At 55.5% G+C, this 20166-nt stretch overlaps 1 protein-coding gene across 1 annotated transcript in view; it reads right to left on the bottom strand.

The window, feature by feature from the left end:
- The window catches only part of GAREM2 (GRB2 associated regulator of MAPK1 subtype 2), a 37083-nt gene extending 34971 nt beyond the window's left edge, over positions 1 to 2112 (bottom strand). Inside the window, exon 1 of the mRNA XM_074946746.1 lies at positions 1970 to 2112. Coding sequence (XP_074802847.1) covers positions 1970 to 2081 — 112 coding nt within the window. The 5' untranslated portion in view covers positions 2082 to 2112. The remainder of the gene's footprint in view (positions 1 to 1969) is intronic.
- Positions 2113 to 20166: the final 18054 nt, after the last annotated feature.

Genomic DNA, 20166 nt, shown 5'->3' with positions numbered 1-20166 from the left:
TAAGCCTCGGGGGACTGGATTCCCCTTATGTGGACCAGAGAAGAGGGCAAGCTGCCTCAACTCCCACTCAAGCATGCTATGCCAGACAGGACAATTCCCCAGAGCTCAGCGGCACAGCTGTGATCCCAGGCAGCCGCTGGGCCTAGTGAGGAACATCCCAGCCCAGGGACTTTCACTGTAACTAAATCTCATGCAGACTTGAGCTCTGGGATGAAAACATGTATAGCCGTGAAACTAGGACCAGTGGGGGTGGGGCCTGGGCCAGAGCACAGGGAAGAAAACCCTAGACAAGCCTCAAAGCTCAGCAGGGACATGCTGGATTCACCTGTCTCCAACTTCCATTGCTCCAGCCAAGCGACGTCCCCTGGGAGTGGGAGATGGGGGCTAACCCTGAGAATTTAGGAGCTGGAAAAGCCCCACTGGACCACCCAGCCCATCCCACCCCCGCTCAAGCAGGTCACATTGCTCCTATGAGTCTCTTCTCCAGGGCTCAGCTCAATTAAGCTTTAAGTGATGGAGCGAGGGGGCTCGCACCATGTCGCTGAACACTCCGTTCCATAGGAGATCATTCCTGGGCTCCAGCCTGAAATCCCCTTGGCTTATTTCCTTCTCCATTCTCCTAGCTCCAATCCCTCAGAGCCGGCTGGCCGTCCCTCCTCTGCCCCATAGACTGGTGGGGATTGTTTATTACCGACTGGCATCTGCGCCCGCCCCCTAGGCTCTCCCGAGGTTCTCAGACAAAAGGGACACAAGCTATTATCCGGAGCTGGCTTTAGAGGCAAGTCAGTCACAAGGAAAAAGAAAACCTGGCAGCCAAGTGCTCTACAGAGGAGAAACCCAACAGCCCCACCACCCGCTCTGCCCCTCAGCAGCCCCTCCCCGGGCTGGCAAAGAAAGGGGCTTGGAAAACTCCTGCCCATTATTGTCAGCGATGCTGCCTTGTATGAAACTTTATCTGCTCTGTACATTTCTCGAAGGTCTCTGCACGAGCCAGTCTGAGCCGAGCTCCTCCGAGCTGCACAGTCCCGGGGCTAGTTCTGCACACGGACACGCATGCACAACACACAGGGAAACACGCATGGCCGGGGGCACACACCCACGCCAGAGCCCCGCAGCCACCCTGGAAACTCACACAGCCTACAAAGCTGCGGCCACAGGATGGGTTTGGGCTGGAAGTTGCTCTTTGGCCGAGGAACATGGGACAAGACAGCCCAGGGACCCAGCCAGCCCCTGTCCTGTCCCTGGCTAGGGCTCCTAGTGGCTGTGGCAGTGCAAGTAAATAATAATACTGTAGGTCCTGCATTGCTGGGGGCGGGATTGGGACTCCCCTCCGCCCAGACAAGGGGAGTTTCCAGAGCCCCCCGTTTCCAGATGTCCCCTCCACCCAGGAGAGCACCCTCTGGTGCTCTGAGCTGCTCTGGGGGAGCCCCGCAGGCAGGACTGGGGCTGGCCATGCCCGGCTGCTCCGGGGCCCCGGGAAGCTGGGGGGCGAGGTGTCTGCGCTCCGGGGCCAGAGTCTTTCGCTTCCCCGGGCAGAGCCCCGGCCCCATTCACACGGGCAGGACCGGCCCCTGCCATTAGCATTCAGGGCAGCGCCTGCTGCTGGCACAGCCCCCTTCTCCCGGCCCGCCCGCAGCACCCCAGCCGGGCAGCCAGCCACGGCCCCCGCCCGGGGCTGTGCCCCCACCCCGGCCCCCAGGAGCCGGGCAGGGGGCGCAGCAACCACCCCCAGCGCTTCCCATGGAGCGGGGCGGGGACAGTCAGGGGGGTCGGGGTCAGGAGAGAGGGCTGGGGGGTGGGAGAAGATGGCAGGGGGCGGGGGGAGTTCTTCTTCTTTGTAAATTTCCCCAGTGAAATCTCCTAGAAACTTTGCCGCGACGCTGGCCCCGATCCGGCCCCCGGGCCCCGGCCCGCCCCTCACCTGGCCCCGATCCGGCCCCCGGCCCCCGGGCCCCGGCCCGCCCCTCACCTGGCCCCAGGCGCACCAGCGTGGGCAGGCGGCACTTGCTGACGATCACATCCAGGGGCAGCGCCCCCGAGCTCCAGCTGATCTGGGCGAGCCCGGCGGCCAGTTTCTCCATCGCTCTCCGGCAGCCGCATCGCCCCTGGCCGGGCTCAGGCGCGGGGGCCCCGGGGGGCGGCCGGGCTGGGCGCCGGCGGCAGCAGCCCGGCCGGGCGCAGCATCAGCACCAGGGCGGCGGGGGGGGCTCCGGGGCCGCGGCTCCCGCCCTCACCGCGCGGGGTCCGGGCTCCGGCTGCAACCCGAGCGCGAGCGGCCCGCCCCCAGCCCCGCCCCCCATGCCCCCCCGGGCTCCGCCCCCAGCCCGAGGACTCCCCTGCCCCCCCCCGCGCCTCTCCAGCCCCCGCCCAAGGACTCCCCTGCCCCCGCCCCCGCCCCCCCTCCAACCCCCAGCCCTGCCCATCTCCTCTTCCCAACCCACCCCTGTCCACCCCGTCTGGGGATTCTCCCCCCCAACACAGCCCCTGCCCCCCCCCGAGAGTATTCCCCCCCCGCGCCCCTCCAGCCTCCAGCCCAAGGACTCCCCTGACCCCCCTCCAGCCCCCAGCCCTGCCCATCTCCTCTTCCCAACCCACCCCTGTCCACCCCCTCTGGGGATTCTCCCCCCCAAAACAGCCCCTCCCCTGGAGAGTATTTTCTTCTCCCCCCTCTTTTCTTCTCTTTTTCTTCTCTTCTCCCCCCTCACCTGGAGAGTGTTCCCCCCCCCACGCCCCTCCAGCCCCCACCCAAGGACTCCCCTTTCCCCCCCCCCGTACAGCCCCCAGCCCTGCCCATCTCCTCTTCCCAACCCATCCATCTCCATCTCCTCTTCCCAACCCATCCATCTCCACACCGTCTGGGGATTCTCCCCCCCAACTCAGCCCCTGTCTCTCCCCCGCCCCCATGCCTGGGCACTCTCCAATCCTCTCCTTGTTCTGCTGCAGGCTCAGCTCTGCCCTGTGGGCCAGCCCAGCCTGGTACCCGAACCGGGACACCCACCCCGGCCCCTGCTGGATGAGGGGTCACAAACCAGGGACCCGCGGGCCCGCGGGACTGAGCCCTAGCCGGGGGAAGAGAGGGGGTCGGGGGCTCCCGCCAGCCCAGGGCACACTCCCTGGCTTGGTGCAGGAGCCGGAGCAGCCTCTGCCACTGGCCTGGCAACCAGGGACGGAGGCACAGCGCGTTCTCCACAATGGCTCCCTGGGTGCGCCTTTAGCGCCTCCATCATCCAGTGGCCCCACGGGTTGTCTGGCCGCTTCCTGCTTCTGATGTACTGTAAAAAATCGCTGTTAGTTTTTCTGTCTTTTGCTACTTGCACTTCAAATTCTTTTTTGGCCTCCTTAGTTATACTTTTACACAAGGCTTGCCGGAGTTTATCCTTTCTGTATCCCCAGCAGGATTTGAGTTTCAATTTTTAAAAGATGCCTTTTTATCTCGAACTGCCTCTTTTATTCTCTTTAACTGCGATGGCATTTTTTTGGTCATCATAGAATCATAGAAGATCAGGGTTGGAAGAGACCTCAGGAGGTCACCTAGTCCCACCCCCTGCTCAAAGCAGGACCGATCCCCAACTAAATCATCCCAGCCAGGGTTTTGTCAAGCCGGGCCTTAAAAACCTCGAAGGATGGAGATTCCACCCCCTCCCTAGGGAACCCATTCCAGTGCTTCACCACCCTCCTAGTGAAATAATGTTTCCTACTGTCCAACCTAGACCTCCCCCACTGCAACTTGAGACCATTACTCCTTGTTCTGTCGTCTGCCACCACTGAGAACAGTCTAGATCCATCCTCTTTGGAACCCCCTTTCAGGTAGTTGAAAGCAGCTATCAAATCCCCCCTCATTCTTCTCTTCTGAAGACTAAACATCCCCAGTTCCCTCAGCCTCTCCTCATGAGTCATGTGCCCCAGACCCTGATCATTTTCGTTGTCCTTCGCTGGACTCTCTCCAATTTGTCCACATCCTTTCTGTAGTGGGGGGCCCAAAACTGGACTCAATACTCCAGATGAGGCCTCACCAGTGCTGAATAGAGGGGAATGATCACGTCCCTCAATCTGCTGGCAATGCTCCTACTTATACAGCCCAATATGGCATTGGCCTTCTTGGCAATAAGGGCACACTGCTGACTCATATCCAGCTTCTCGTCCACTAATCCCCAGGTCCTTTTCTGCAGAACTGCTGCTTAGCCAGTCAGTCCCCAGCCTGTAGCAGTGCATGGGATTCTTCTTTCCTAAGTGCAGGACTCTGCACTTGTCCTTGTTGAACCTCATCAGATTTCTTTTATCCCAATCCTCCAATTTGTCTAGGTCACTCTGGACACTACCCCTACCCTCCAGCATATCTACCTCTCCCCCCAGCTTAGTGTCATCTGTGAACTTGCTGAGGGTGCAATCCAGCCCATCATCCGGATCTTTAATAAAGATGTTGAACAAAACAAGCCCCAGGACCGATCCCTGGGGCACTCCACTTGATACCAGCTGCCAACTAGACATTGAGATGTTGATCACTACCTGTTGAGCCTGACAATCTGGCCAGCTTTCTATCCACCTTATAGTCCATTCATCCAGCCCATACTTCTTTAACTTGCTGGCAAGAATACTGTCGGAGACCGTATCAAAAGCTTTGCTAAAGTCAAGTTATATCACATCCACTGCTTTTCCCATATCCACAGAGCCAGTTATCTCATCCTAGAAGGCAATCAGGTTGGTCAGGCATGACTTGCCCTGGGTGAATCCATGCTGACTGTTCCTGATCACCTTCCTCTCCTCCAAAATCGATTCCTTGAGGACCTGCTCCATGATTTTGCCAGGGACTGGAGTGAGGCTGACTGATCTGTAGTTCCCTGGGTTCTTTCTTCCCTTTTTAAAATATGAGTGCAATATTTGCCTTTTTCAAATCACCCGGGACTTCCCCCGATCGCCACAAATTTTCAAAGATAATAGCCAATGACTCTGCAGTCACATCCGCCAACTCCCTCAGCACCCTCGGATGCATTAGATCTGGGCCCATGGACTTGTGCATGTCCAGCTTTTCTAAATAGTCCTTAACATGTTCTTTCACCACTGAGGGCTGGTCACCTCCTCCCCACACTGTGCTGCCCAGTGCAGCAGTCTCAGAGCTGGCCTAGTCTGTGAAGACCGAGGCAAAAAAAGCATTGAGTACTTCAGCTTTTTCCACATCCTCTGTCACTATGTCCGGTTTAAAAACATCCTACTGTTTTTAAAAAGTGTCCATGCAGCTTGCAGGTGTTTCACTCTGTGACTGTTCCTTTTCATTTCCATTTAACTAGCCGCCTCCTTTTCGTGTAGTTCCCCTTTTTGAAGTTAAATGCTACTGTGGTGGGTCTCTTTAGTATTCCCCCCCCGCAGGGATGTTAAATGTAATTATATTATGGTTTCTGTTACTGAGCAGTTCAGCCATATTCACTTCTTGGACTAGATCCTGTGCTCCACTTAGGACTAAATCAAGAATTGCCTCTCCTCTTGTGGGTTCCAGGACTAGCTACTCCAAGAAGCCGTCATTAATGGTGGTGTAAGAACGGCCATACTGGGACAGACCAAAGGTCCATCTAACCCAGTATCACATCTTCCGACAGTGGCCAATGCCAGGTGCCCCAGAAGGAATGAACAGAACAGGGAATCATCAAGTGATCCATCCCCTGTCGCCCATTCCCAGCTTCTGGCAAACAGAGGCTAGGAACACCATCCCTGCCCATCCTGGCTAATAGCCATCGATGGACCTGTCCTCAATAAATTTATCTAGTTCTTTTTTCAACCCTGTTATAGTTTTGGTCTTCACAACATCCTCTGGCAAGGAGTTCCACAGGTTGAGTGAAGAAATACTTCCTTTTGTTTGTTTTAAACCTGCTGCCTATTAATTTTATTGGTTTCAAGTAACAGCCGTGTTAGTCTGTATTCGCAAAAAGAAAAGGAGTACTTGTGGCACCTTAGAGACAAACCAATTTATTTGAGCATGAGCTTTCGTGAGCTACAGCTCACTTCATCGGATGAAGTGAGCTGTAGCTCACGAAAGCTCATGCTCAAATAAATTGGTTAGTCTCTAAGGTGCCACAAGTACTCCTTTTAATTTTATTGGGTGACCCTAGTTCTTGTGTTATGAGAAGGAGTAAATAACACTTCCTTAGTTACTTTCTCCACAACAGTCATGATTTTATAGACCTCTATCATAACCCCCCTTAGTCGTCTCTTTTCCAAGCTATAAAGTCCCAGTCTTATTAATCTCTCCTCATATGGAACCCATTCCATACCCCTAATCATTTTTGTTGTCCTTATCTGTACCTTTTCCAATTCCAATATCTCTTTTTTGACATGGTGCGACCACATCTGCACGCTGTATTCAAGATGTGGGCATACCAGGGATTTATATAGAGGCAACATGATATTTTCTGTCTTATTATCTATCCCTTTCCTAATGATTCCCAACACTGTGTTTGCTTTTTTGACCGCCACTGCACCTTGAGTGGATGTTTTCAGAGAACTGTCCACAATGACTCCAAGATCTCTTTCTTGAGTGGTAACAGTTAATTCAGACCCCATCATTTTCTGTGTCTAGTTGGGATTTTGTTTCCAATGTGCATCACTTTGCATTGATCAACATTTATCTGTGGGGACAGCATTGCAGTGGAAGACAACGCCCAGTAGCAGTGAGGTTCCTTGCTTCTCGGTGACATTACCAAGTGCTGAACTCACAAAGAACTGGGCTAAGTGGCAGACGCTCAGGGCATTGCATTGCATCCGTGGCAGCAATGGCCACAAAGACAGCGGGTAGCAGCAGAAGCCTTGCTTTACCCCTGCCCCTGGGTGGGAGGTGAACCCACATGAAGGCACCCCTGGCTTCTGGGCCTTTGCTGATTTCACACAGCCAGCTGTGAGAGGGATGCAGCAGAAGAAAAGGGGAGTGGTGTGTTAAAAGGACATTCCTCTGTCAGAATTTCACACCACAATGTGGGAAATTGAGTCAAGGGACACTGCCCACCCTTCTGTGGGGCGGGAGTTGATTTATGGTTACGTGCTTTGGAATCATTGCTGCGGTGTTCACCCAAATCAAGGCTGGGTCCCCTTTCCCTGTTATTAACTATTTCCTATTGGTAGTCCCAGATGCAGAGCTGGCTAGGGGGGAGTATTGCCCCTCAGAGGGGCCCGGGGTTATTGGATGGGGCTCGAGCCAGTTCTGTATTGTAATGTTAAAGGAACCCCTAGACATCGAACCCAGCCCTTGGGGCCGCTCACACCACCTGGCAGCAGGGTTACAAGTGGCCCGAGTGAGGCAAGAACTCCAAAACGCCAGTTCCACCCCAGTCTGGCTCGTGCTGGGGCCCTGATCAAGTTACAGTGCTTGTCTGCAGGGTCAGATGGGGAGAATACCTACCTGCCTCCCAGGGCTCTTGGGAAGCTTCATAGCTGTATGACTGGGACAAACTTTGCTCTGGCTAATGTGGCACAAACATCAGTGGATTTTTCTGATGTAAGCAGGGCAGAAGTTGATGTCCTCTGTACCGCGGCACATAGAGGAGAATTATTGGCAACATCAGCCGCAGAGAACCAGCTGCATGCAGGGGCTCTGACGCTGCACCTGTCACCCTCCCCCCGCCGGTGAGTGTATGTTACAGGTCTCTTTCTGAGCCCATCCACAGAGGTTTGGAATTGCTGCAGCGAGCAGGTGAGGAGCCTCTCATCTGGAGCCCAAGCTATGGCAGCTCATGCCTCCAGCTCTGGAGGTCCCTGGTTCAATCCCCAGCTTTCCTTGAATGCCTGTTGTAAGACACAGACTGGGCTGTTTCAGCCACTCTGTGGGATGACCAAGCGTAGGGGAGTTTGCAGACGGACAGATGTCTGAGTCCTGATGCTGTGTGGAAATCCCACCCCCCAGGCCCTGAACACTACAGGGTGTTGGAGTCTTTTCCCTCCCGCTGGCCACTTCAGATCTAGTCCCGTAGTCGCTGGGAGTCATTCCCTGCCGCAGGGCTCACGTTGAGGACCTGAGTGACCCTCTGCTGAGGCAGCCCATTACGGGGCAGTTAGTGCCCTGCGGGATGGTGGTTTCGTGGTGCATACACTTGCCCCTGGGCTCTGAGCAGAGACCATCCGAGCACTTCACGCAGGCCCCTGAGAAGCCAGCAGTGGGAATAACTTTTGGTTCCTGTCAACCCGGGCTGGATTCACAATGGCAACCGAGCAGAGATGAGGTTTGGTAGCACATCACCAGACCTCTGGGCCCAACCAGCCACCCAGGGCATGAGTCTGCCTAACTTCAGGGCATGGACTCTCCACTCTTCCAGGTTTCTGGGGAAGAGAGTGGGCTGGCGAAGGGGGGTGGGGAGGCTCGTTGGTGTGTGATTCCATGGGGAGATTTGTGAATGGTTTTATTGGACTGATTTTAAGAAATCAAAAGTAATTGATTAATGAGTAGCTCACCCCTCTCCAAGGAGGCAGGGGACTGGACTAGCTGACCTCTTGAGGTCCCTTCCAGCCCTATGATTCTATGATCCTGCCCAGGAGCAGGCACAGAGATAAGGATAAAGGCAGAGACTTGGCTCTCACTGCAATCCTGCAAGGCAGCTGGCTGAGTAGCTCTCCGCCATCCCCGAAACCCTGGTTCCCCTGGGTGTATTTCCCCTTGGCTGGCAGCCCAGAGGAGCTCAGCCGTCTGTGGCATACCCCTCCCCCTCCATTAGAGCCGGATTGGATTTCCGGACCATAATGGACACTTCCCCCGCTCACGGCTTCTAAGGCCGAGGAAGAGATTAGCTTTTCCCCAGAGAACGACACATTCTGTGTGACAGACGGAGGCCTGGTGCTGCCCATAAGCTCAGGGGAGGATGGCATCTTGGCACCGGTCTGTGACTCACCCTTCCAAGCTAGGGGCATGCTGAGCCAGGCCCTGGCAGCCGCTGGTAACGGGCTCTGGGACGCCTCCGTTACTCCTGGTTGTGCCCCATGTCCAAGCTGCTGAGAACAAATACAGACAGACAAAAGCTTGGCCCTGCTCGGTGTCTTCCAGCCAGCAGGTCCTCAGAACACGGGCCAGGCTGTGCAGTGGCACCCAGCAGCTCCAGGTGCCATGGCTAGGCAGGAAGTGAGAAGAATCAGAAAGGCAGGATGCAACTGTAATGCAGGATGCAATGACCAGAGGTGGACAAATGGAAGAATCTTGGTTTGACATCTCATGCAAAAGAGGCACAGCGCCTCCTAGGGGTGTTGGTTCACTACTGTCTGGGAAGGAAAAGATCCATCATCACGTCCTGCAGCACCCAGGTTTTCCTGGAAGGTCTCGGAACGTTGCCCAGACCCAACTCTGGGAGCACGGAGAAGATCACGGCCCAAGGTGGGACAACGGCAGGCCCATACACCTGTACATGGACAAGCTATTTTCTGTCCTGCTGTGCATGTTTCCAGCAGGCTTGCCCGTGAAATGCGGCTGCTCTGATCTCTCTTGCGGGTGAAGCCATCCAAGCGCAGAGCCCAGACACACGGTGCAGTTTGCAGTGCTGCAGGTGGCAGTTAGACCCCTCGTGTTTTGACGCATGAGCAGAAGGTACTCGATATGGCCGCGGCCACCCTAGCAGACGGCGTAGCAGTGCAGCAGCGGAGGTCACCACCGGCCGACTTCCAAAGGTGCTCTCCTGGAATTCAAGAAATAGCATTAAATCCAGGTTCTGCAGCCCCTCAGGTGAAGCTGGGGAGGGCTCAGGTCCGGGCTCTGGGCACAACCGCATGCTGACTGCGGAGGGAGGAGAACAGTGAAGGCAGCATTGTCAAACCCGGGGGCCGAACGCTGCCACATTCCAGATTCAGACCTTTAAACGCGGGGCCTGGTTTTCAGAGGCCCTGAGCAATGACGGCTGCCCCTGAAGTCAGCGGGAGCAGCAGGTTCTCAGCCTGCCCGAAAGGTCAGCCCGTGTGACCGAGGTGCCTAAACGCAGAGCTAGGAGCCTGACCTGCCCGAGCGGTGTCTCAGCGTGTGTAGCGACGGCCGTGCTTCGAGATGCGCGTCCCTGCGGGCGCTCCACTACCAGGGCGCAGGTGCCTCTCGAGCCCTCGATCGGAGGGTTTCAGTGTCCGTTCGGCCCGCGCACCGAGGGGAGACAGGCCCACTCGGGCGAACCACCCTCGGCTGCTTCTCCATCCAAACGGCCAGCAAAGAACAGTGCGAAGCCGGGGGGAGGAAACGGGTCATGGAGCAAGCGTAGGCGGCCACGTCTCGATGAACCCCAGTTCTGCACAAGGCCAGTAACGCTTTTTCTCTGAGTAGCGCCCCGGGGGTGCTCTGCCCCCAGACCGCCTCCCCCCTCCAGGGAAGAGGTAGCTTTGGAACGGAGTCCAAGACTGAGGAGCCTACAGCAGCACCCGGCACCGCACCAGCTGTGACGGCCCAGAGCGAGGCGCAGCGTTTACAACGAGCATGCGGCCCACGGAGCGGCTCCGCACGGCTCGGACACTGCAACGTGCCCGAGGAAAGCTGTGGCCGTTGCCTGTGATCTGGCAGAGTGCGCGATTCTCCTGGGCGAGGTGCAGCGCCAGCTGCGTCGTAGCAAGCGACGATACACCCGGAGAGCCACCTCGAAAGTCTGGGTGTGGCCCCCTCAGATCTCTCTGCGAGGGAGACGGTCTAGGTGATCTCCGAACTTGCTTGGCTGTTTTAGCTCGATGAAAAGCCACTGCCCGTCTCACAGCTAACGTAGGGAAGGAGGTCTCCCACTGAGACGTATCTGGTGTAGAGGAAAACACTGGTCGATGAATAGATGATTAAGAGAAAAATCCAACAGGTAAGAATTTCTTGAGGTAAGAATTTAGGGTGCAGCCAAAACGAGACTTTATCCTTGAAAAATACCTCAAATGTGGGGCTGGTCGGCCACCCAGGCCCCAGTCTCCCCAACCCTGTGGGCTGACGTGATAGCTACTAGAAAGACCATCTTCATAGATAAGTGAAGAAAGGAGCCAGTTACGATAGGTTCAAACAGAGGTCCCATGAGGTAACTAAATTCCAGGTTGAAATCCCAAGAAGGAGTAGGATCCTTAACCTGGGGTAGAAGTTCCCTAAACCCTTAAAAAATCTTGAGGGCATAGGGTGAGCGAATATGGAAAACCCTTCTGGTGGGGGATGAAATGCAGATATCGCAGCCCGATGAACCTGAACAGAGCTAATTAATAACCTGATTTCTTTGAGTCCAGCAGCTAATCCAAGAAGGTTGAGAGTGAAGAGGAGTCAGGCACAATATGGTGACACCAGTGGTTGAACCGTTTCCATGTCTTAAGGTAAGTAATTTGAGTTGACTCCCTTCTATACCTGTTGTACTCCTGTTGGGCAGGTGGATTCTAACCTAGAAGCCATGCTTGAAGGTGGAGGACCCCTAGCTTGGGGTGAAGCAAGCAACCTGCGTCCTGGGAGAGGAGATGAGGGGCGGTTGGAAGCTTGAACGCTGGTTGGATGCGCAGGTGAAGCAGCTAAGGGTGCCAAGCCTGTCCTGGACAGGTCGGTACTAAACCCTGGCCTTGTCCTGTCTGAGCTTGTTCATCACTCTTCGTATTAGCGATGTTGGAGGGCATGCATAGAACAGGCCCCTCATCCAGGGAAGGGGAAAAACGCCCCTCAAAGAGTGGTGACCGAGGCCTCTTCTTGCGCAGGATAAGGGGCACTTCTTGTTGCTGAACGTGGCAAATAGATCCACCCATGGAAGTCCCCACCTTTGGACTATCCTGTGAAGAAGTTGAGAGCCCCATTCCCATTCATGTTCCTGGGAGACATGCCTGCGAGGCAGATCAGCGGTGACATTCTGGACTCCAGAAGGGTAAATGGCTGAGATCTGAATCTGATGGGCTATATACCAGTTCCATAACTTTACAGCATTGGTGCCCGGGGAGGGGCCCAGGCAAGCCACGTTGTCTGTCATCATCCTGATGGATTTGCGAGTGGTGAGAGAGAGGAACGGAAGGCAGGCCTCCCTGGCTACACTGAGTTCCAACAGGTTGTTATGGAGACAGGTTTCCTGAGGTGACCATCTGTCCTGAGTTGTGAGGGTACCGAGGTGTGCTCCCACCCGAACAGTGATGTGTCCTTTATCACAGATACTGTGGGAGCTGGGCAGATGAAAGGGAGGCCCACGCAGACATTGAGTTGATTTTTCTGCTTCATCCAGAGGCCAGGGTCAAATAGGAGCTGGAGGGGTGGCCTCCTTCTCTGCCCTAATCTCCTGTTCTTCAAAGGTCTCTCCATGTTGGGGGCTTGATGGAGGAGACTTTTGGTACAATGGAGCCGAAGTTCTGGCAAATTGCTGCCGATAAGCTGCCCCAGGATCCCAGTATGGCCGGGGGCGGGCCCATATGGGAGAGGGGGTGGCATCCAGGACTGATCCCACCACCCCTGTTGTGGGCGAGGATCCTTGTTGAGTACAGATTCCTGTACAGGTGTGAAGGGGAACTCCGCACTGATAAAGAGACTTGATTGAATCTCTCCTTCATCTGCCTCAATGTCCTCCAAAGAGGGGCGGGAGGTAGTAGAAAGAGGCAGATAATCCTGCGGAGCTGGGAAACCATGGTAATTCAGAGATTAGGGTCCCAGCCCAGAGCATTGTTTGGATCCCGTAAGCCGCGGGGACTCTGGTTTGATTAACACTGACAAGTCCCCGGAGCCGCAGAATGCCTGTTGGTGGGTTGGTACCGACGCAGCCACTGAGGGGGACGATACCATTGATCTGGCGTGCGTAGGCGCCAGGGCTGAAGGAGTCTGGTGCTCTGGTTTGTTGGTACCGACGGTACCAAGTGAGAAGGCACCGATGGTCAATCTGATGCAGATGGTGTCAGTCTAGCGGCATGCATAGAATCATAGAATCATAGAATATCAGGGTTGGAAGGACCTCAGGAGGTCATCTAGTCCAACCCCCTGCTCAAAGCAGGACCAATCCCCAATTAAATCATCCCAGCCAGGGCTTTGTCAAGCCTGACCTTAAAAACTTCTAAGGAAGGAGATTCTACCACCTCCCTCGGTAACGCATTCCAGTGTTTCACCACCCTCCTAGTGAAAAAGTTTTTCCTAATATCCAACCTAAACCTCCCCCACTGCAACTTGAGACCATTACTCCTTGTCCTGTCATCTTCTACCACTGAGAATAGTCTAGAGCCATCCTCTCTGGAACCACCTCTCAGGTAGTTGAAAGCAGCTATCAAATCCCCCCTCATTCTTCTCTTCTGCAGACTAAACAATCCCAGTTCCCTCAGCCTCTCCTCATAAGTCATGTGTTCCAGACCCCTAATCATTTTTGTTGCCCTTCGCTGGACTCTCTCCAATTTATCCACACCCTTCTTGTAGCGTGGGGCCCAAAACTGGACACAGTACTCCAGAAGAGGCCTCACCAATGTCGAATAGAGGGGAACGATCACGTCCCTCTATCTGCTCGCTATGCCCCTACTTATACATCCCAAAATGCCATTGGCCTTCTTGGCAACAAGGGCACACTGTTGACTCATATCCAGCTTCTCGTCCACTGTCACCCCTAGGTCCTTTTCCGCAGAACTGCTGCCTAGCCATTCGGTCCCTAGCCTGTAGCGGTGCATTGGATTCTTCCATCCTAAGTGCAGGACCCTGCACTTATCCTTGTTGAACCTCATCAGATTTCTTTTGGCCCAATCCTCCAATTTGTCTAGGTCCCTCTGTATCCTATCCCTACCTGCCACCGTATCTACCACTCCTCCTAGTTTAGTATCATCCGCAAATTTGCTGAGGGTGCAATCCACACCATCCTCCAGATCATTTATGAAGATATTGAACAAAACCGGCCCCAGGACCGACCCCTGGGGCACTCCACTTGATACCGGCTGCCAACTAGACATGGAGCCATTGATCACTACCCATTGAGCCCGACAATCTAGCCAACTTTCTACCCACCTTATAGTGCATTCATCCAGCCCATACTTCTTTAACTTGCTGACAAGAATACTGTGGGAGACCGTGTCAAAAGCTTTGCTAAAGTCAAGAAATAATACATCCACTGCTTTCCCTTCATCCACAGAACCAGTAATCTCATCATAGAAGGCGATTAGATTAGTCAGGCATGACCTTCCCTTGGTGAATCCATGCTGACTGTTCCTGATCACTTTCCTCTCATGTAAGTGCTTCAGGATAGATTCCTTGAGGACCTGCTCCATGATTTTTCCGGGGACTGAGGTGAGGCTGACTGGCCTGTAGTTCCCAGGATCCTCCTTCTTCCCTTTTTTAAAGATGGGCACTACATTAGCCTTTTTCCAGTCATCCGGGACTTCCCCCGTTCGCCACGAGTTTTCAAAGATAATGGCCAATGGCTCTGCAATCACAGCCGCCAACTCCTTTAGCACTCTCGGATGCAACACATCCGGCCCCATGGACTTGTGCACATCCAGCTTTTCTAAATAGTCCCTAACCACCTCTTTCTCCACAGAGGGCTGGCCACCTACTCCCCATGCTGTGTTGCCCAGTGCAGCAGCCTGGGAGCTGACCTTGTTCGTGAAGACAGAGGCAAAAAAAGCATTGAGTACATCAGCTTTTTCCACATCCTCTGTCACTAGGTTGCCTCCCTCATTCAGTAAGGTCAGCTCCCTTTTAGGGGAGACCTTGTCCGAGGGCGAAGGGGCGCAGGGTCTGTCAGATGTACAGGAAGGGGTCTCCGGGCCTGACTCGGAAGCAGGTCAAAGGGAGCGCATCTTTATCAGAAGCCTCAGTTTGGCTTCCCGATTCTTCCAAGCTCTAGATTTCAGAGCTAGGCAAAAGTCACACTCCAGGGAGATCCGGGACTCTCCCAAGTGACGGATACGCTTTGAGGGGCTGTCGCTGGCCGGGATAGCCACCCCACACGAGAGGCAGTGTGCGAGACCCGGCCTTGCCCAGCCAGGCCAGAGAAGCTCCCTGGAAAAGGGGAGGGGGAAAGGAGAGGGGGAAAACCCAAACCTCTCACGGCCATCTAACGAATTCTACCCTAACAACAACCAGACACTAAACCAGCTGCGGGACACCTGAGGCAGGCGCGAGGCGGCCGCGCTAGGGCGCCGTCGCAGGCCAGGGCGGTAGCGAAGGAACGGAGGGCGGTTCGCCCGCGCAGCTCTATGTACCCTCGGCGTGCGGCACAGGGCCCGTGGGCAGGCCCCACGGAGGCCGCGAATGGAAAATCTCCGCGAGAGGCGCGTGTGCCCCTGAAGGGCCGCACCCGTAGGGACGCCAGGCAAAGCAGCAGCCACGTTTGACAAGGGGGGACTGGCCCACAAGGGGAGCAGGCCCTTGGGGCTCTCGCCGGTCCGGCGGCCTCGGGCTTAGCTGACCATACGTTGGAGTGCAGAGCCCTCTGCTGGTGGACGGGTGTCATGCCCATCGCTGACTCAGGGGGAGCAGAAACTCAGCCCAGACTGGTGGGGCAGGTGCTCAAGGCAGGGTGAGCAGGAGACACGGACCGGGGAGAACAAAGAGCTAAAAAAACAAGGGGGCAGAGAGAAATTCTCGGTCGGCCTCGGGAGCAGGAAGCCAGCGGGATGGCTCGATCCGGGGTGTAGAGGGGACAAGGACAGAGGCTGAGGAACGGAGACTGGCCAGCGGAGGGGGCTGGGTGGCAGGGCTGGGAGCCTTGTGCTCAGCCCACCCAAGCGTGGCTCTGTGGCTGTGGGTCTGCGCCGCTCCCCGCAGCGCTGTGTCCAGGTCCAGGCGACCCCGAACACCCACCAGCCGATGCTCTGGCGGGAACATGGTGGGAGGGAGGGTGCAGCTCCCAGGCAATGACACCCTCCCCCAGTGTGCTCCCCCTTTGCCGCTAGGGAAATGCCCTCAAGGGAGCTGGCAGGGCAGCATGGTGATAGACGCGTCTCCTGGAGCTGGGCGCTGCTCCCTCTTTCACCCTTCTTTGCTCCCATCTCTATCGTCCTCTCCCTTTTTCGGGCTCTCTTCCCCCTCCCTCAGTCACGCCATCCTCTTTTCCTTCAGTTTCCCTGCTCTCCTCTCTGACCCTTCCCCAAGCATCCCTGGCCTGGGCCCCACACCCTCCCGTCCCTTTACACACCGGGTCTCACACCAGGGTCCCCTCTGCCTGCCCTCCAGGGTCTCCCCACACTCCTCTCCACCCTGCCCCTCACCCCAGAGCTCCCTGAGGCAGTGGGGACTTGGCTGCTCCTGGGTTCAGAGCGGGGGAGGCTGTCTTGAGTGCCCTGGCGAGAGGCCTGGGGTGAGGGGCAGGGTGCGCCTGTTGCGGGGTGGGGTCCCCCTGCCCACCACTAGGGGTGTGAGATGGGCACGGCGGGCTGGTACGTCTACCCCTGAGTTAGACTCAAAGGCCAGAAGGGACCATCATTATCATCTAGCCTGACCTCCTGCACATCGCAGGCCGCAGAACCTCACCCCCCCACCCCTGTTATAGACCCACAACCTCTGGCTGAGTCACTGATGTCCTCAGATCATGGCTTCAAGACTTCAAGTTACAGAGAATCCACCATTGACACGAGTTCAGACCTGCAAGTGACCCGTGCCCCATGCTGCAGTGCATGGGTGACCAGCGACCCAGCCGTTGTGGGAGGCTAGGCCCCGGCCCTTCCCTTTGTGCCCAAGGCCCCACTCCTCCCCTTCTGCCCTCCCGTCCCCCTCCGCCCCCGTCCCCTGCAGGAACCCAGAGCACCCCCACCGTGGCCCCCAGGCAGCAGGGCTGCAGTGCCCCCAGCCCCCGTGCAGCACGGCCCCAGCCAGCCCTGCGGGAGGCAGGCCACCCAGCCCCAGCCAGCCAGGGCAGAGCTCTGGAAACCGCGGAGGGGGCCAGGCCTGGGGGCGGAGCGTGGGCAGGGGCACGCTAGGCTGTTTGGCAAGGCACAGCCTCCCCCTGCCTACGATACCCGCCGCCCATGTGGCAGAGGAAGGTGAGACACCCCAGGGGCTCTGCCAGTCTGACCTGTGGGAGAATTCCTTCCCAATCCCAAACCTGGCCATCAGTTAGACCCTGCGTACGTGGGCAAGACCCGCCAGCCAGACACCTAGGAAGGAATGTATCGTGGTAACTCAGAGCCCTCCCCACCTAGTGTCCCATCACCGGCAATGGGGGATATTTGCTGGTAGCAGTCGCAGATCAGCTACACGCCATTGTAGGCAGCCCCCTCATACCCTCCCCTCCATGAACTGATCACGGTCCGTCTGGAAGCCAGTTTGGGGTCTTCCCCCACGGCTCCCCTTGGGAGGCTGTTCCAGAGCTCCACTCCGCGGATGGTTAGAAACCTTCATCCAATTTCAAGCCTAAATTGCTGATGGCCGGTTTATAACCACGTGTTCTTGTGTCCACATTGGCGCTTAACGTAACTCCTCCCCGTCCCGGGTATTCCTCCCTCTGACGGCTTCATAGCGAGCAGTCGTATCTCCCCTCAGCCGTCGCTTGGTTAGTTGCTCCCGCAGCTGCGTTGGGAGCCGGTGGGACGGGGCCTTTGGGCTTTGCCTGCGGTCCCTGGCAGCGCCCCCTGCTGTTCCATTGGGAGACTAATCTCCCCACCTGCCCCCACCAGGGAACGAGCCGAGTCCTAGCACCCATTGTCCTGGGGCGATCGCCAGTAGCCCTGGTGTGGCCAGGACTAGCCCGCAGGAGTGGGTGGTATGAGGAGACCCATGACGCCGTCCCGGCTCCAGCTCAGCAGACAGCAGCTGCCGACTCGCCCGCTCTCTGCGGCGTTGTTTAGCCGCACGCACTCTCCTGCCGCTAGCAGGCACATTTTTGCCCTCATTGAAGATGGCCACCGCTGCCCAGGACTTTCAGTGGAACTGAAGCCACAGGCTGCCCTCAGTGAAGATGGGTGCGCTTTCCCACAGGCCGTGCAGCATGCAGAAGTGAGGCTGGCCCTGGTAAAGATGGCTGCCATCTCCCGCCAGCAAGCAAGGGGGGGCTCTCTGGTTAGGAAAGCAGATAGGAAACCAGGATGCGGAATGGGGCCTGAGGAGAGACGGGGGAGAAGGCCGGGACTGGTAGAAAATGTAGGGAGCGGGAAAGCGGAAGGGGCCCCAGGGAGCATGGGAGCCTGGGGGCAGAGACAAGGGGAGCAGGGAGCGAGGAGGGAGCATGTGAGGGGTAGGAAGCTGTGAGGACATGGGGAGTGGTGGGAGAAGTCAGTGTTCCCGTTCTATTGCCATTCTCAGGATATTTGGTGCTTTTCTTAAAGCCCCAGAGCCTGGAATCAGGTTGTTACCTGAGACTCCCGGCTCTCAGTAAAGAGTTGTTTCTATCCCTGAGCATTGTAGAGAAAAGTCTGAAAACATAATCCCTGCGTACCGTAAGAGCCTGGAAATGTAACTCCTCATGTGACCCTAAAAGTGAAAACATGACCCCTTGTGTGACCTCAAAAGCCAGAAACATGATGCTCATGTGACCCCCAAAAGGTGAAAACATGACCACCCCCCATGTGACCAAAAGACAGGGAGCATGACCCTAAAAAGTGAGACTGTGACATCTGTGTTACCTGAAAGGCTGGAAATCTGACCCTAAAGGGTGAAAATGTGACCCCAAGTAACCCAAATGGACAGAAATGTGACCCTATGTGACCACTAGGCTGGAAACGTGACCCCATGTGACCCAAAAGGCTCAGAATCCAGAGGTCAAAGAAAAAGAACCAAATTCTCATGATTTTCAAGCCTGTCTTGTGATTTTTGAACACTGGGGGTTGGCCGCAACTGGGGACATGAGTGGATCCCGGAAACCAGGCTTGGCTGGCTTTGGATGGGGATCGAAGGGCAGCTCCCCAACCCCAGGGTTAGCAGAGGGAACCTGGAGACCCGCTCAGAGAAGCCAGTGGGGCAGCTCCTCCCAGATGTGGATTAATGGTTGATTTCTGAATAACCTGCTACCAAAGCTGGTTGGAAAATGGCTCCTTTTGGGGACGGAAGGAAAATACCCACTTTTTGGCAAAACCTTTAAAACCAAAATGCTACAGTTCAGAACTGCTGCCATGATGACTCATGCACCCATTCTTCTCTCTCAGTGGGGCACCCTGGTTAGACTACGTCTCCCATGATGCAGCACCACTTCCCCTCAGGGTGAGTCCCTGGCCATGAAGCATCCTGGGAGATGCAGTCTGGAGGGGGAGCCCGGCCCATAGAGGAGAATGGGACATGAGGAAACCAAACTAGAATTCCCACGAGGACCTGTAGCAGGATAGCTGAATGGAAATGGTTTGTTTTTCAGCTGTTTGGTTTTTTAAGTAAAAAAAAATCAAAATTTGTAATGAAAAACACTTTCTGGGAAACATTTTGTGGCGTTGAAAACTCAATTTACTGTTGAAAACCAGTTTCTGCAGAAGATTTTTGACCAGCACTAGCAAATAGACTCAGAAAGGGCATAACGCCACATGGGTAGACAGTACAACTAAAGGCCTCGATCCTGCAGTTGCATCTCCACGGGCAGAGCCTTGCACCCCTATAGAATCACTGGGCTTCATGAAGACTCCAGGATCCATGCAGGAGGATCCAACTGCGGGATCATAGCCTAAAAGGCCCTGGGGGCTGTCACAGAGTGAGGAGTTCTAACTTTCAGTGTGTGGATTTTAAGGACAGGGCCCCTCGAAATGAAAAACACTTGAGGAGAATGTAAAGGATTAAAAGGTAGAACTCAGAACGTGGCTGAGGGAGCAGCCAGTCCTCACCGTTCTCAACAAGGCCCAGCCAGAGTTTGCACACTCAGAATAGAAAAGCTCTTGGCTCAGACGGGTGTGCGTAGAACAGGCCTTCAATGAGTCACAGCCTGCAGGCAGTTTTTGTGCTTGCGGTATAATCCTCGCCCGGCACCAGACAGCAGCTAAAGCACCCAACACACTCGCGCGACACATCAGGACCCTACGGCTGGGCTTGGAAGGTTTGGATTTTTATCCGTGAAAGTTGGTAAACGTTGATCTCACGCCACACACACACACACACAGACTGAAGACAAAATATTTTGCGTTGATAATAACTGAAATTTACGGATAGGCAATGTGTTTGAACGGTTAGAAAGCGATACCTGTTTGAATCTCAGCCTCTGTCATTAAATCACTATTGTCTGACCAGCTCAATAATTTCCTACAGCTGTGAAAATGTGACTTGATCTTTCTACAGCATACTTCAAATCCATAATTTTGCACTACTGTGAAAATGTAAACCAATAAAAATTGGGAAAAATGCTTAAAACATCAACATTATCCCTC

The sequence above is a fragment of the Natator depressus genome, chromosome 3 (assembly GCF_965152275.1).
Source record: "Natator depressus isolate rNatDep1 chromosome 3, rNatDep2.hap1, whole genome shotgun sequence".
Classification (NCBI taxonomy): domain Eukaryota; kingdom Metazoa; phylum Chordata; order Testudines; family Cheloniidae; genus Natator; species Natator depressus.
The sequence above is the reverse complement of the archived record's forward strand: the minus strand, read 5'-3'. Positions and strand labels throughout refer to the sequence as shown.